Genomic DNA, 13,236 nt, shown 5'->3' with positions numbered 1-13,236 from the left:
TATATATTACATCTTTCTCTCTCCTATCTCTGCATGGTGATTTAAAAAGTGTGGGCGTGTCCTTCAATCCTGTATTTATAATCAGAATTTAAACAGAGTGGGACATCTGTCTGTGCAAGAACAGTTTTTATGCGCTACAGTATTTGTTTTGTGGGTCTCACCATTACAGTGCAGAGTGACACATCATCTCTTTATTCATATCAGTATCTCACTCATCTTTCTTACACTCCTATCTTTGTCTCTGCCTCTCGGCGAGTGAGACGTGAAGAGTGAGATGTCACAAAAACTACAAACTAACAAAGAATTCAACAAACTACAAAAACACAACTTTTACTTTAAAGGCATTAAATCAGATCCGATAAATTATGGCACTAACAGGACTCCATAGAAACTCGGTGGGCGGGGTTTTGGTGAGCGTGGACAAATTTCATTGGTCACTTTTTTTTCAACCAGAATCCGACCAATGATGATCTGCAGAGTTCTGATACCGGATCAATAACAGCTGATCAATAACTGTAAATATTTCCTGTCACTTCCTGTTTGTTCTTCTGTTTTCTTTATTGATGTCTGAAGGGAAACTTTTCAATAATGAACATTTAAACAGTTTTTTACTGAATAAACACGTAAATGTTTTCAGGTGTTGTTTCTGACTCAAATGTTTGTGACGGTTCTGAGCAGCCGGTTCTGGTTTGGATAAAACATTTTGGAGTGGATTTGGATCATCAAGCTTTTAATGCTCCTAACAAACCGGTTTAAATGTTCTAAATTCAAAGTAGATTCTGGTGTTTTAAGCACAGATTTATCGTTTTACATACAAATCTGTTGATTTTTATCACTTCAGGACTTCTTCAGTGTGACGTGGTCAGATTCTGTTGCTGTTGTTCTCTTGAGGCTTCACGGTCTGGAAAACAAACGCACCCGTCAGGTTGTTATTCAGACTGTTGTTGTTGTTTTTTACAGACTCATGACCTCCTACCTTCAAAACACATCCCGTACTCGTACTGCGGGTCCCCTGAGATGGGTGGGGGTTCATACATGGGCGGGGCCTCTTGTGTCTCTAAGGCAGGTATGACCGATTGATTGGTCACGACGATGGGTTGCTATGGAAACGAGAGAGTGAGGTTTGAGGTAGACTCTGGTGGACTGAGGTGGACTGAGGTGGACTCACCTGGTCTGTTGGCTGACCGGAAGCTTTGCAGCCATTTGCAACGATGACACAGTTGGAGACCGTGAACTGCAGGACGGAGAAAACAGCCAGAACACTCGAGATTCCTCCGGCATGAACCTGGAAGGAGAAAATGAAGTTCAGTTTTTCCCGTTTTATCATCTATAATTTATGTTGAAAAGGGTAACAGAGACCTCTGAGGAGATCCTCTGGTGAAAGATGGAACCAGAATCTCTTACCAAACAGTCGTTATTGGGAGTTGACCAATAGTATGAGATCCCGTAGTAATTATTGGCAGTGAAAAATTGGATAGCATCCACAACGTAGATGGCGCTGGCAACAGCTGAAGAAACTGCAGCAACAATGTTGAAGCCCAGAGCTGTGTTCACCTGCAGGGGACAGAAACATGTCAGCACACCTGCACACCTGGAACACCTGGACACCACCTCAAAGGTAAAGCAACTCCTCTGTTCCCAGAGTCTGATTAAATGAGATGTTTTCCTGAAGCTCTGGACGACATGTCCGTTTGTTTTTTTCTGTCCCTGAGCTGCAGGTGCTTTGTTTTTTTAAGTTTAAAGTGGTGAAGGTCGACTGACCTGACTGCGTTTCAACGACCTCCCCGCCGCCACCGTCAGAGATCCGGCTGTGATGTACTGCAGGAAACCAGAAACAGACCGTCAGCTGTGCACGAGGTGGTCGGGCCTGTGTTCACCTCACCTGAACTCACAGGTAACACTTCCTTCGCCTGCTTGCATCATGTGTGGTTTACAACCCCCCCCTCCCCCCCAAAAAAAAAGTTCAGACGGCCTGTATAATGTAAATAAACACAGTGGAATGATTTGCAAATCACATAAACTCATATTTAATAGAAAATAGACCAAAGACACATTTTATTGTTTAATGAAAAATATCTTCTTATTTTGATTTTGATGGCAGCAACACGTTTCATAAAAGTTGTGACAGGGTGAATAAAAGATGGAAAAGTTGTGTAACGCTAGAAAAAAAAACCACACCTGTTGGAACATCTGACTACTAATGAGGTTACCATGGCAACAGATCACTAACATGATTGGGTATTCAGAGAGGCAGAGTCTCTCAGCAGTGAAGATGGGGAGAGGTTCACCACTCTGAAAGACTGTGTTGGAAAATAGTTCAACAATCTAAGAATAATGTTCCTCAACGTAAAACTACAAAGAATTAGTGGATTTCATCGTCTACGGTTCATAATATCATTAAAAGATTCAGAGAATCTGGAGAAATCTCTGAACACAAGGGACAAGGCTGGAAACCAATATTGGATGGTGGTGATCTTCGGGCCCTCAGGCAGCACTGCATTAAAAACACACTATTCTGGAGTGGAAATCACTGCATGGGCTCAGGAACACTTAAATTAGAGGTGAATTAAAAATCCGTTAACATGATTTGTAAATCATTGTTTTTGTTTACAACTTACACGGCGTCCAACTTTCATGAAAAGTGTCTCAGCAGACTCACACTCAGAGCTCCCCAGATGAAGATACCGCTGTGAATCCCCAGAGAAAACTCGAATGAAACCATGGTGAGCTCGACCAGGACGACCGTCAGGCCGACGAGGATCTGCACCGTCTGCGGGGACAGCAGGTAACAGCTGACGGGAAATACACCACCTCACACAAACAAGTCCTGGCCGTAACAGAGGATGCTGCGTCTCTTACCCCGAGCGCCTCCGGTCGTCCGCGCATGAACCGGTGTTTCTCCGGACTGAGTGGGTTCTGAGGTGCAGCAGCAGCCTGAGGGGCCGTGATCACATGGGTGACCACGAACACGCCGCCTGCAGACGAAGATGCTGACATGGCTGAGGTGAAGTGAGACAAGCTGCTGCGAGCCGCCGCCTTATATCTGAGCTCCTAGTTAATCAGTGTGTGTGGGAGGGGGGGGGGGGGGGAGAGAGGGAGGGAGGGGTCTCAACTCGGACCGGCACAAAGGGACTTTGTGCGAAGAAGGAAATTCAGACCAGAAAAATAAAGCTAACTTCATTCTTTCATTAATTTACAGCTTCCTTCCTGGATCAAACTTAGTTAAACAGTAAAGATGTCACTTCATTACATTTCATTTAGCTGACACTTTATCAAAGTGACTTACAACACTGATGGTTCACCATCAGGAGCAACTCAGGGTTCAGTGTCTTGCTCAAGGACACTTAGACAGGAGAAGCTGGGGATTGAACCACCAACCTTCTGATTAGTGTATAACCCACTCTACCTTGTCTGAGCTACAGCCTCCCCTTCAGTAAACAGTTTCATAAAATCCTCAAAAAAAAAAAAAAATCCCCTTTTTCACAGCGGGACAGTTTATCTGACCTGAGGTCAGTTTGATGTTTAAACTTCCTTCAGAAAACACTTTGAATTGTTTAACTCCAGAAAACAGGACGACTCCGTAAACGGCAGAAACAGATGAAAGAATCGTGATCTTAAGATCGGAATAATTAACGCAAATTCAAGCATATCTCTGCAATATTTGCAGCAGCTTGTAATTTTGCTAAATTTCCGATTTTTCTGCTAAAAATATTACAGCGTAAAGTCGCCTTTCAAAATATAAATGACTATTATCATCAGCGAGGCTCCGCCCCTTTCTCCTCTCACCATCAAAACAAACTGCAGCAACAGGAAGTGACGGGGTTTGTTGGTAATGTGGTTTTATGATGAATGATTTGCTGATTCCAGCAGTTTTAGTGCAAAAAAACTGACTTTAAACTTTGCAGATTACGTCACAAAACAACATTCTTGATCGCAACAATCAAAAAACCTCTGAAATCCTGGCAGGACTGATTTACAAATTTAAAATGATATGAAGAACATTAAATAAGTTATTGAATAAGCATTCATGTTGAGCGGGGGAATGTGACGATGAGATTGAGATGAGGTCACAGCCGGTGATGAAGATGATGATAATGATGATGATGATGATGAAGATGACACTCGGAGGCTTCGCAGTGATTTTACAACTCGTTTATTAATAATAATATTTCTGATTTTTAAACTCCTGACATCTCAGAATTACAACCAGAGGATCCGTTTTATCTCCGAACAGACACTCCCTTCACCCGTTCTTCAGCGCCCCCTCGTAGTGAACCAGGCGATCGACATTACAGTACAACCTGTATTGCACAGATGCATGTTTACAGTATTTACAGTCTCAGCAGTTTTGGTTCAAATCGTCCGCACGACTTCTTTGGAATTTCAGAAAACAATAAACCAACGTTTCATTTAACTTTTTTTTTTTATCTCAACACAAATCAGATGGAAACGTCCCGTCGGTGCTCTGAACACCGTCAAAGTACAGAAACACGGTTCAGGACTGAACTGGTAAATGAAGACCGTCAGAGGATTTTCACAGAAATACCAACTATTATATTGACTAGTAGATAATTACAGTACGTACAGCGCAGTAGGTAGTTTCACACTTCTTCAACAGGAGCTTATAAACAAATCAAAAAGAAAATATGTCGGCTTCTTTAATGATGAGTTAAGTTTTCAGTTCCGCCAGTAAAAGTCTGCAGCAGGAGGTTCGTGAGGAGAGAAACAGAAACGACCTCGGTGCAAATTGTGCATCTGTAAACATGGAACATCATTTCTTTTTTTAAAGTTCCATCGGTTTCTCGCTGAATGATTGAAGAGTTCAGCAGGAAGGAAATCTAAAGAGTCTCCGGTGGTTCTTCCATCAGAGAGGAGATGGGAAAGAGAGGAGAGCTGCACCGACGAGGTTCAGCGCAAAACAACATCACTGAGTTCCTCACGTTAACGTGACCGGTGGTAACGAGCACATTTGTGATGTCACCATGGAAACCTGAAACTGGAGCAGAGAAACATCAGATTTTTGGGTCAAACTTTTTGGGGAACAAAAAATCTTCAATGTGTCCGCATACAGCTAAGTTCCTGTTCCTGAGCCCATGCAGTGATTTCCACTGAGTCAAACTCTGTAAATAATCAACAGAGACCCTTGAAATGCTTCAGAAAGTCTACGGCGATGAAGCGACGAGCCGGTCGAGGTGTTCTGATGACATCATTTCAGATAATATTTCAAGAGGGGGCGGAGCTTCACTGTCCGAAACCGAAGAAGGCGTGTCAGGTCAGGAGACACCAGGTGGGTTTTCTTTGACATTGTGTCACCGTGAATTCGTCCCCCAGAGTCAGACTGTCAACACTGAGTTCCAGTGGGACCTTCTGAGTCTGTTCTGGTTTGGACTTCTTTTCTGTTTATAGTCTTTGTATGATTGTTGGCCCCACCCCCTGATTAGTTTCAGCTGTCCCTCGTTGTCCTTCCCTCCTTGCGGTTTGTTTCAGTTTCCTGCCTGTTACTGCGTCTTTGGCAACAGAGTTCTTTAAAAACAGACATGGTTCTGTGTTGGAAATCACTGCATGGGCTAAGGAACACTGTTGAAGATTTTTTTTGTTCCCCAAAATCTGATGTTTCTCTGCTCCAGTTTCAGGTCCACGGCTGAAATCACAGATGTGCACATTAACGTGAGGAACTCAGTGATGATGTTGATGAAGAGACGACACTGAATACTTCCTCCTGAAGGTCGTTGCTTCCTGCTGCTTCGTGGAGAAGTTTGGGAACTCCTTGATCGACCTTCATACGGTAAATTAAAGTATGTGCATCTCGTGTGTGAGGAGTTACTTCACCCTCCTGTTTCCTGCAGTCAGAGCCTCATTCATTTCACCCCCAAACAATGTAATTGATAGACAAAACTGGCTCTCTGATTGGTTGAAAGGTGTAGAAAATCTGCCCTTATTGTCAGCACTGAAAGGACAGCGTGAATTATTTGATTGTCAGCTGCCTGCAGCCGGTCTGAAAACCAAACAAAACTGACTGCTTTAATTTTTTTAAATAAAGAAAAATGTAGGATTTAGTTTAACAATCCTGCAGCTTTCAGCCACATTTCATGACTTTTATGTACCAAAGTTTGAACTCTCGTTTGCTTCAGGTGATTTGTTTGACTTGTGTTTGTTTGTTTAGTTTGTGATTTAATTTAGTTTGGGCATGCGTCGACGGCAGTTTGTCAAAGACAGCGTCAGAGATACCGAAAAGGTTCCCTTATGTACAAGGTGCTTAGTTGTTGTGTTTAACCCGAAGAGATGTATTCAAGTCTTTATTCTTTTCACCACAAGTACCTTTTGGTGCCTAAACGTAAAGCACCTTCTGCGGCTCTATAAATCTACGACATTTTGACGCCCTGGTAACGAGAACTCTGAGTCGCCTCTGAAAAATCAACAAAACACGTGGCCAGAAGACGCCAGTGTGAAATGCGTGAGTTTCTGATCGTTTCCGATTTTTTTTTACTTCCTGCGAGTTGGCATGAACCTTCGCTCGGTTTAAGGAAGTCCTCGTCGGTGCAGCTCTCCTTCGAGACCACAACGTGGTTTTAATGCAAGTTCGTCAGTGAGGATCTGACGGAGAAGCTTTTACAGTAAACCACCACCCGAAGAAGTCTCTACCCATCATGCTTTGCTCGCTAGCCTCCCTGTCATCAATCCCCGTTGGACTCGATGACCTTCTCAGCGAGGATCTCCTGGAAGGTGGAGAGCTGCTTCATCTGCTCCGTCTGCATCGAGTGTCTCCTCATCAGCTTCTTCTTCATCTTGAAGTCGGGACCCCGTTTGGGCGACGCCGGCGCCACAGGGACCAGGATCTTGTGTCCGGCGTGGACAGGGGAGGTGGGTTTACCGTTGGCTCGGATGTCAGGGATGGGTCTCTGGGGGTTGATGTTGAGCGGAGGCAGGAAGCCAGGCCTCGTGTGGGAGATGTGGTCCAGCAGCAAGGTCCCGGAGCCCCGGCGCTCCAGGAGCCCCGGGGGCCGCCGGCGCATCATCATGGGTGACACCGAGTTGGGGATGTTCTCCAGAGACTCCCTGGATGAACTGGTGAGGAGGCACAGGGGGGAGGCGTTGTATCTCCGCCGCTCCACGGACACCCGACCGGAGTCCGGCGATCCTGGGATGGACTCCGGGCAGAGGTGGGTGTCCGACTCGTAGTGCTCCATCCGGGTCAGTTTGGGGTGAGCCAGGGCTCGGGCTGCTACCGCCCCGGGTCCTCCGGCATTCTCCTGGGACTCCGGCGCCGTGTTCCTGCGGTACAGGATCTGGTGCTGCTGGACTTTGTCGGCCCAGGACGGACCAGACAGAGCCGCGCAGTCCTCAGAGCAGGACCGGTCGATGAGTTTGGGGGAACAGGGGTCGTGGGTCTCGATGCTGTGTCGCCGTGACAACAGAGGTCTGACCGGTTCCGCGATGGATAGGCCGTTAATCTCGGCGATCGTCCTGCTCAGGCAGCCGCTGCCCTCCTCCTCCAGACCTCCGTCCACCCGGTCCTGAGGAACCCCGCTCAGCACCGAGGGCGCCACCAGGCCCCACGGCTCCGAGTTCAGCCGCTTCAGCAGCTTGCGAGGCGGCGGTCTCTTCTCGCCCGGAGGCCGAGCGGAAGGCAAAGGTAGCGCAGAGGTGAGCGCGAAGCTGAAGATCCCCTCCTCGTTTCCTGCAGGTGAGGCGGTGCCGATCTCCACCTCGGAGGGCGACATGCAGTCCGGAGACAGCTTGTCCACGATACCCGGCGACGGCGGGGAGTTGAGGTACTGTTTGGTCTTCTTGGTGCCCGATGGAGACGTGTCTGTCGTGATGATGATCACCTCCTTGCCTTTGGCCTTGCAGGCATCCAGCAGGACCTGCAGCGTGTCGCGGTCTCCCTTGTTGATGGCGTGGACGAGGGCGGAGGAGCCGGAGTAGTCTTTGAGGCTCGGGTCCGCTCCGTTCTCCAGCAGCAGCGACACCACCTCCTTCCCCGTCTGCTCGGCGCAGGCGTGCATCAGCGCCGTGCGGCCGCTCTTGTCGGGGATGTTGGGGTCGGCTCCTTTCTCCAGCAGGTACCTCACCATCCTCTGCCGGGTCTGCGGGTCGTCGTAGCTCGCTAAGCAGGCGGCGGAGATGGGCGTCTCTCCGCGCTCGTTGCCCTCGTTGATGTAGGCGCCGCCCTCCAGCAGCAGGCGGGTCAGCCTCAGCTTCCCCTGGAAGACGGCTTTGAGGAGGGCGTTCCCCTCGGTCTGCAGGGGTCCTCCATCTCCCATGATCCCTCGCCTCTCCTCAGACCTCCTGCCCGCTGGAAGCTCGCTCAACGCTGACCGGCCATCCTCCGCGAGAAGTCACATGACCTGCGGGGGGGACACATGGAGGTGAGTCCAACTGGACACGCTAACAGACTGGGGAGCCAATCATGATGGAACAGAGAGAAATGCTGGCGTATGATTGGTTTTGATGCTCAAAGAGGACCAATGGGAGCCTCAAATATAAAAAAAATAATCATCACAAGTAAAGTCATGCATTTAAAATCCTTCTTACACACAAGTATTATCAGCAAAATGTACTTCAAGTGTACAAAGTACTCGTTAAGCATAAAAACAGACTTTGACGTTCACACAAAGGACCCTTTAGACCGTTAACTGATAACTTATCAGCGGACTGTTCAGGACCGTGAGGATGATGCAGGTCGTAACGTTACTGCAGCACGTTCACTGGTTCTCTGTTTTCTGTCCTGTGATCTCTGTTCTGTTTGTAACCCAAATCATTTTATTTATAGTTAAAATATTTATACTTGATGTTTGATTGCAGTGAGAAATTTGCCCTCAAAACTACCCTCATATTGATCCTGTGTGTTCACAGGTTTAACAGGATGAACGCACCAACGTCCTGTAATTACCATGTGTGGCCACAGAGGGCGCTGATGCTCAGCATGAATTACATAGACTCACTTTAATTTAACTCTAAACCACGTCGTGAGATGTAACGGTTTAATTTTAGTCCCCACATATGTGACTAAGTCCATTATAACCAAAAGTATATGGACACGTGGTTTGTTTGCTTCATGTGAAATAAAATCACTAAAATCTGAACTTTAATCTGAGCAGGTTTACGTCAGTGTAATGTGGAGATAGAAACCTTCAACACATCCAGCCCAAAGTCTAGAGGGTCAGAAGTAAGTGGACACATCTGCTAAATCTTTGTTGAACATTTTCTCTGATGTGTTCAGAGCGCCGTCCACATACTTATGATCAGGACAGCACGTCCCTGCAGGACGGATGCAGGTGTAATTATCACCTGTCGTTATCCTGCTGGATGACGGCAGAGACACTCAGTGAGAGCCGACATACGGACACGCAGCTGCACTTTGGACCTGTTTGCGTCAGAATAAACCGACGAACAGATCAAACAGAACAAAGAAAGCAGCCGAGGATTCAAAACTGCATCACGTGGCAAAAAAACAGATTTATTTTACTGCATGTTTCTGCTGCTGGTCGGTTGAGCTGCTTGATTTCCTGCAGTTTGGAGTTTTAAACTGGAAAAACTTGATGATGAACAAATCAGAACTTCAACGCAGGTTTGATTTCCACAGACAGAAAATATAGTGGCTCATTTTCTTTTTCTTTTTCTAGGTCATCAACAATAAGAGCAGGATATATCTGCAGGAGACTTTGTGACCACAACCCAACCTGTAGTTTACAGGAAATATCAGCTGATTTCAGGAGGAAAGTTTGCAGGAAATTACCTGAAAAATACAGAAGATGTGAGATAAAATGGTGCAGAAATACGTTTACGTGACAGTTACTTAAAGAACGAAGTGGTTTATAAAGTATTAACACTTCATACGATCACTGTAACGGGTTTTAAAAACGAGGGCTTTTATTTTGAAATCTTTACATCCATCTAGCTGTGGGAGGCTTAAAGAACCCTTAATGTTTGTTGTTGATGAAAAAGACAAAAAAAAACTAAATTAGAGGGGAGGGGGAGGGGGGGGTCACTGTCATAGTCCATCCATGTATTTAGCTGTTGATCATGTTGTACAGTTTTGAACCTGTGATGAAGTATTTGTACACTGCAGTACTGCAGTACTTCTCCCAGACCAGAGCAAACTAATAATCTATAAAACATTATTGATCGATCGATCAATCGATTGATTCTACTAGTTTTAGAGTGAAACCCGGTTCAGTCACGTGTCTCTGCAGTCACCTGTCACACAGGTGGAGCCTCTGCTCGTGATGATGATGATGAAGGTGGAGAGTGTGGAGGAATGCGGTTCTCCGAGATTTACCGTTTCGACGTCACTCCGCCGCTCTGACGCACTCATTTCTATATTTACACACCGGCTGCGAAGTTAACGGCAGCGGCGCGTGCGTGATCTGACCAGCACACACACACACACACACACACACACACACACACACACACACACACACACATATACACATATATATATATACATATACATATATACACACACACATATACACATATATATATATATACATATATACACTCAGGATCAGATAAGCGGTGTGTTTCTGCTGCATCATCATCATCAACATCTGGGAACTGAACAGCAGTAACACACACCGGGAGGAGCCGTTAAAACCGGCTGAGGATGAAGATGGAGGGATGAAGGAGTGAGCGGAGTCGCTGCAGTGATGGAGCTGCAGATGAAGATGATGATGATGGAGGAGGAAGAAGAAGAAGAAGAAGAAGAAACGACCTGCCGGTTGTTGTGGTTTTTTTTTTCTTTGTCTTACCGCCGAGCTGAAGAAGCAGCATCCTCCTCTTCCTCAGTTGACCGACCGCTGCTGTCCGTTACCGACCGACGGTTACCGACTGTTTACTGACGGACCGACGGAGCCGCTGCAGCGACACTCCTCCTCCCGTCCCTCCTCCTCCTCCTCCTCCTCCTCAGTCTGAGCCGCTGCGAGCAGATTCACGGCCGACGGAGGAGCCCCCCCCCCCCCCGCGTTAAATCCTAAATGTGATTTTAGAACATTTAAATCCAGTCAGAATTAAACTAAATATCAATAAAATATCAATTAACATTGTTAAATAGTGTTGAACAGACTGAAACATTAGTCTCATATAAACAAACCTTTCAAGTCCTGATATGAAAATGGTTGAACTGATCAGACCTCCTTTAATGGACTTTTAGTGTGCAGTTTGTTGTTCGGAGTTGATAGAAAAGTGAAGCCACTGCAGAAGTGTAATTACCCCTGACGACCACTAGGGGCTCCAATAGACTCCCATTAAAAAAGCATCAAGTTTCCTCCTGAAACACAAAGTCAGTAAATGTTTCCCACAAGTCATCCTGGAGTCATTAGGACTCTAACACCATATATTTTTGGGGGTGTGGCTGGTTTGATTGACAGGTTAGCGGTGCAGTCAGGGTTCTACAATAGGTGGGTGGGGTATAGTTAGTCAGATCCACCGCTGGCTCCTTCCCCCAACTCGTACAAATATGGACATTATGGATATTTATATATGGATATTTTCTAATGAATGAGGGATTATTTTCAGATGGACCTCCAGAAAACTAATAAGAAGGAGTGACTTTAGCTAACAACACCGAGATAACTGATGGACACATTTTATTCACTTTGGATTTGATGAGAGAAGTTGAATGGGAGTCTATGGAGCCGGAGGCTTTTTGGAGCCGACCTCTAGTGGCACTCGCTGGTATTGCAGTTGAAGACACTTCTGGATCAGAACCATTTTACAGACCTGAAGCTACGAACAATTTTATATAAAGTCTGTCTGTGGAACACATCAGATTAATCCACCATGTCACCTGCCTCAGGTTTAGTCAATTAAAACGATCATCTCGTGTTGTCATGGCGACCACATTTTCCTGACAGTGACGACTCAGTGAAAACTCATTGAACGCTGTCACGTCATAGGTCACGTGAAGGCGTGTAATTTCACATGTTGATAACGTCACGCCTGTAAACCGCATGTGTCTGTGCGTCACAGGTGGGAGGTTGTTTACACGTGACAGCTCACACATGACACACGACATATCTGAACATCACATGTTTATACACCATGTGACTTTATCACATGTGAAATGCACCACAACAAACACATGATTAACATGTGTCCACATGTGCAGATTTTATATTATTACTGTTATTATTATTATCAGTGGTTGAACTGCTGATGACAAAAATAAAATACTGCAGGACACACACACACACACACACACACACACACACACACACACACACACACACACACACACACACACACACACAGACTGTTAGACTGTTGCTATTATGGAAACACAGTTTCTATGGTAACTGATGTGCTGAATTCCTGCAGAAGCGTTCCCACGGTGACACACGGCTTTTTACCTCATTAAAACACACACACACACACACACACACACACACACACACACACACACACACACACACACACACACACACACACACACACTCTGACAGGATGATGGAGGTTGTTTTGCAGATGTCGTAGAAATTGTTTGACCTGCAGGAAAACACAATGACTGTAGTACTACCAGCTTCTAGTTCCATAAGTTATTATTACACAAGTTTTTAAATGTGGAGCCAAGATGGATGGATGGATGGATGGATGGATGGATGGATGGATGGATGGATGGATGATGGATGGATAATGGATGGATGGATGGATGGATGGATGGATGGATGGATGGATGGATGGATGGATGGATGGATGATGGATGGATGGATGGATGGATGGATGGATGGATGGATGGATGGATGGATGGATGGATGGATGATGGATGGATGGATGATGAATGATGGATGATGGATGGATAATGGATGGATGGATGGATGGATGGATGGATGGATGGATGGATGGATGGATGGATGGATGATGGATGGATGGATGGATGGATGGATGGATGGATGATGGATGGATGGATGATGAATGATGGATGATGGATGGATGATGGATGGATGGATGATGAATGATGGATGGATGATGGATGATAGATGGATGGATGGATGGATGATGGATGGATGGATGATGGATGATGGATGATAGATGGATGGATGATTGATGATGGATGGATGATGGACGGATGGACGGACGGATGGAGGTTTGAATTGTTAGATAGATGTTAAACAGAACCGACGACATTGAATTGAATATAAGTATAGAACTAGTTACCCGTCTGTTTGTTGTCAGGTTGTTGTCAGATTGTTGTCAAGTTGTTGTCAGGTTGTTGTCAGATTGTTGTCAAGT

General features: G+C 45.8%; 2 protein-coding genes across 2 annotated transcripts; both read right to left on the bottom strand.

The window, feature by feature from the left end:
• Positions 1–49: 49 nt before the first annotated feature.
• On the bottom strand, positions 50–2,997 carry LOC138214771 (membrane-spanning 4-domains subfamily A member 3-like). Its single transcript, XM_069176564.1, has 7 exons — positions 2,860–2,997; positions 2,660–2,770; positions 1,762–1,818; positions 1,405–1,554; positions 1,169–1,285; positions 977–1,100; positions 50–901 (listed from the first exon to the last, which is right to left on the bottom strand). Exons 1-7 carry the CDS (start codon positions 2,995–2,997, stop codon positions 849–851), a joined length of 750 nt encoding a protein of 249 aa, XP_069032665.1. The 3' UTR covers positions 50–848.
• A 1,139-nt stretch (positions 2,998–4,136) lies between these two features.
• LOC138214755 (ankyrin repeat domain-containing protein 34A) lies at positions 4,137–10,886 on the bottom strand. The gene is made up of 2 exons (XM_069176544.1): positions 10,758–10,886; positions 4,137–8,348 (listed from the first exon to the last, which is right to left on the bottom strand). The coding sequence occupies exon 2, from the start codon at positions 8,262–8,264 to the stop codon at positions 6,675–6,677; it is 1,590 nt and encodes a 529-aa protein (XP_069032645.1). The 5' UTR covers positions 8,265–8,348; positions 10,758–10,886; the 3' UTR covers positions 4,137–6,674.
• Positions 10,887–13,236: the final 2,350 nt, after the last annotated feature.

The sequence above is a fragment of the Embiotoca jacksoni genome, unplaced genomic scaffold, assembly GCF_022577435.1.
Source record: "Embiotoca jacksoni isolate LCO1_2020_lvr unplaced genomic scaffold, fEmbJac1.0.p SCAF_106, whole genome shotgun sequence".
In the NCBI taxonomy this organism is placed as follows: Eukaryota; Metazoa; Chordata; class Actinopteri; family Embiotocidae; genus Embiotoca; species Embiotoca jacksoni.
This window is presented reverse-complemented; position numbering and strand designations above follow the sequence as displayed.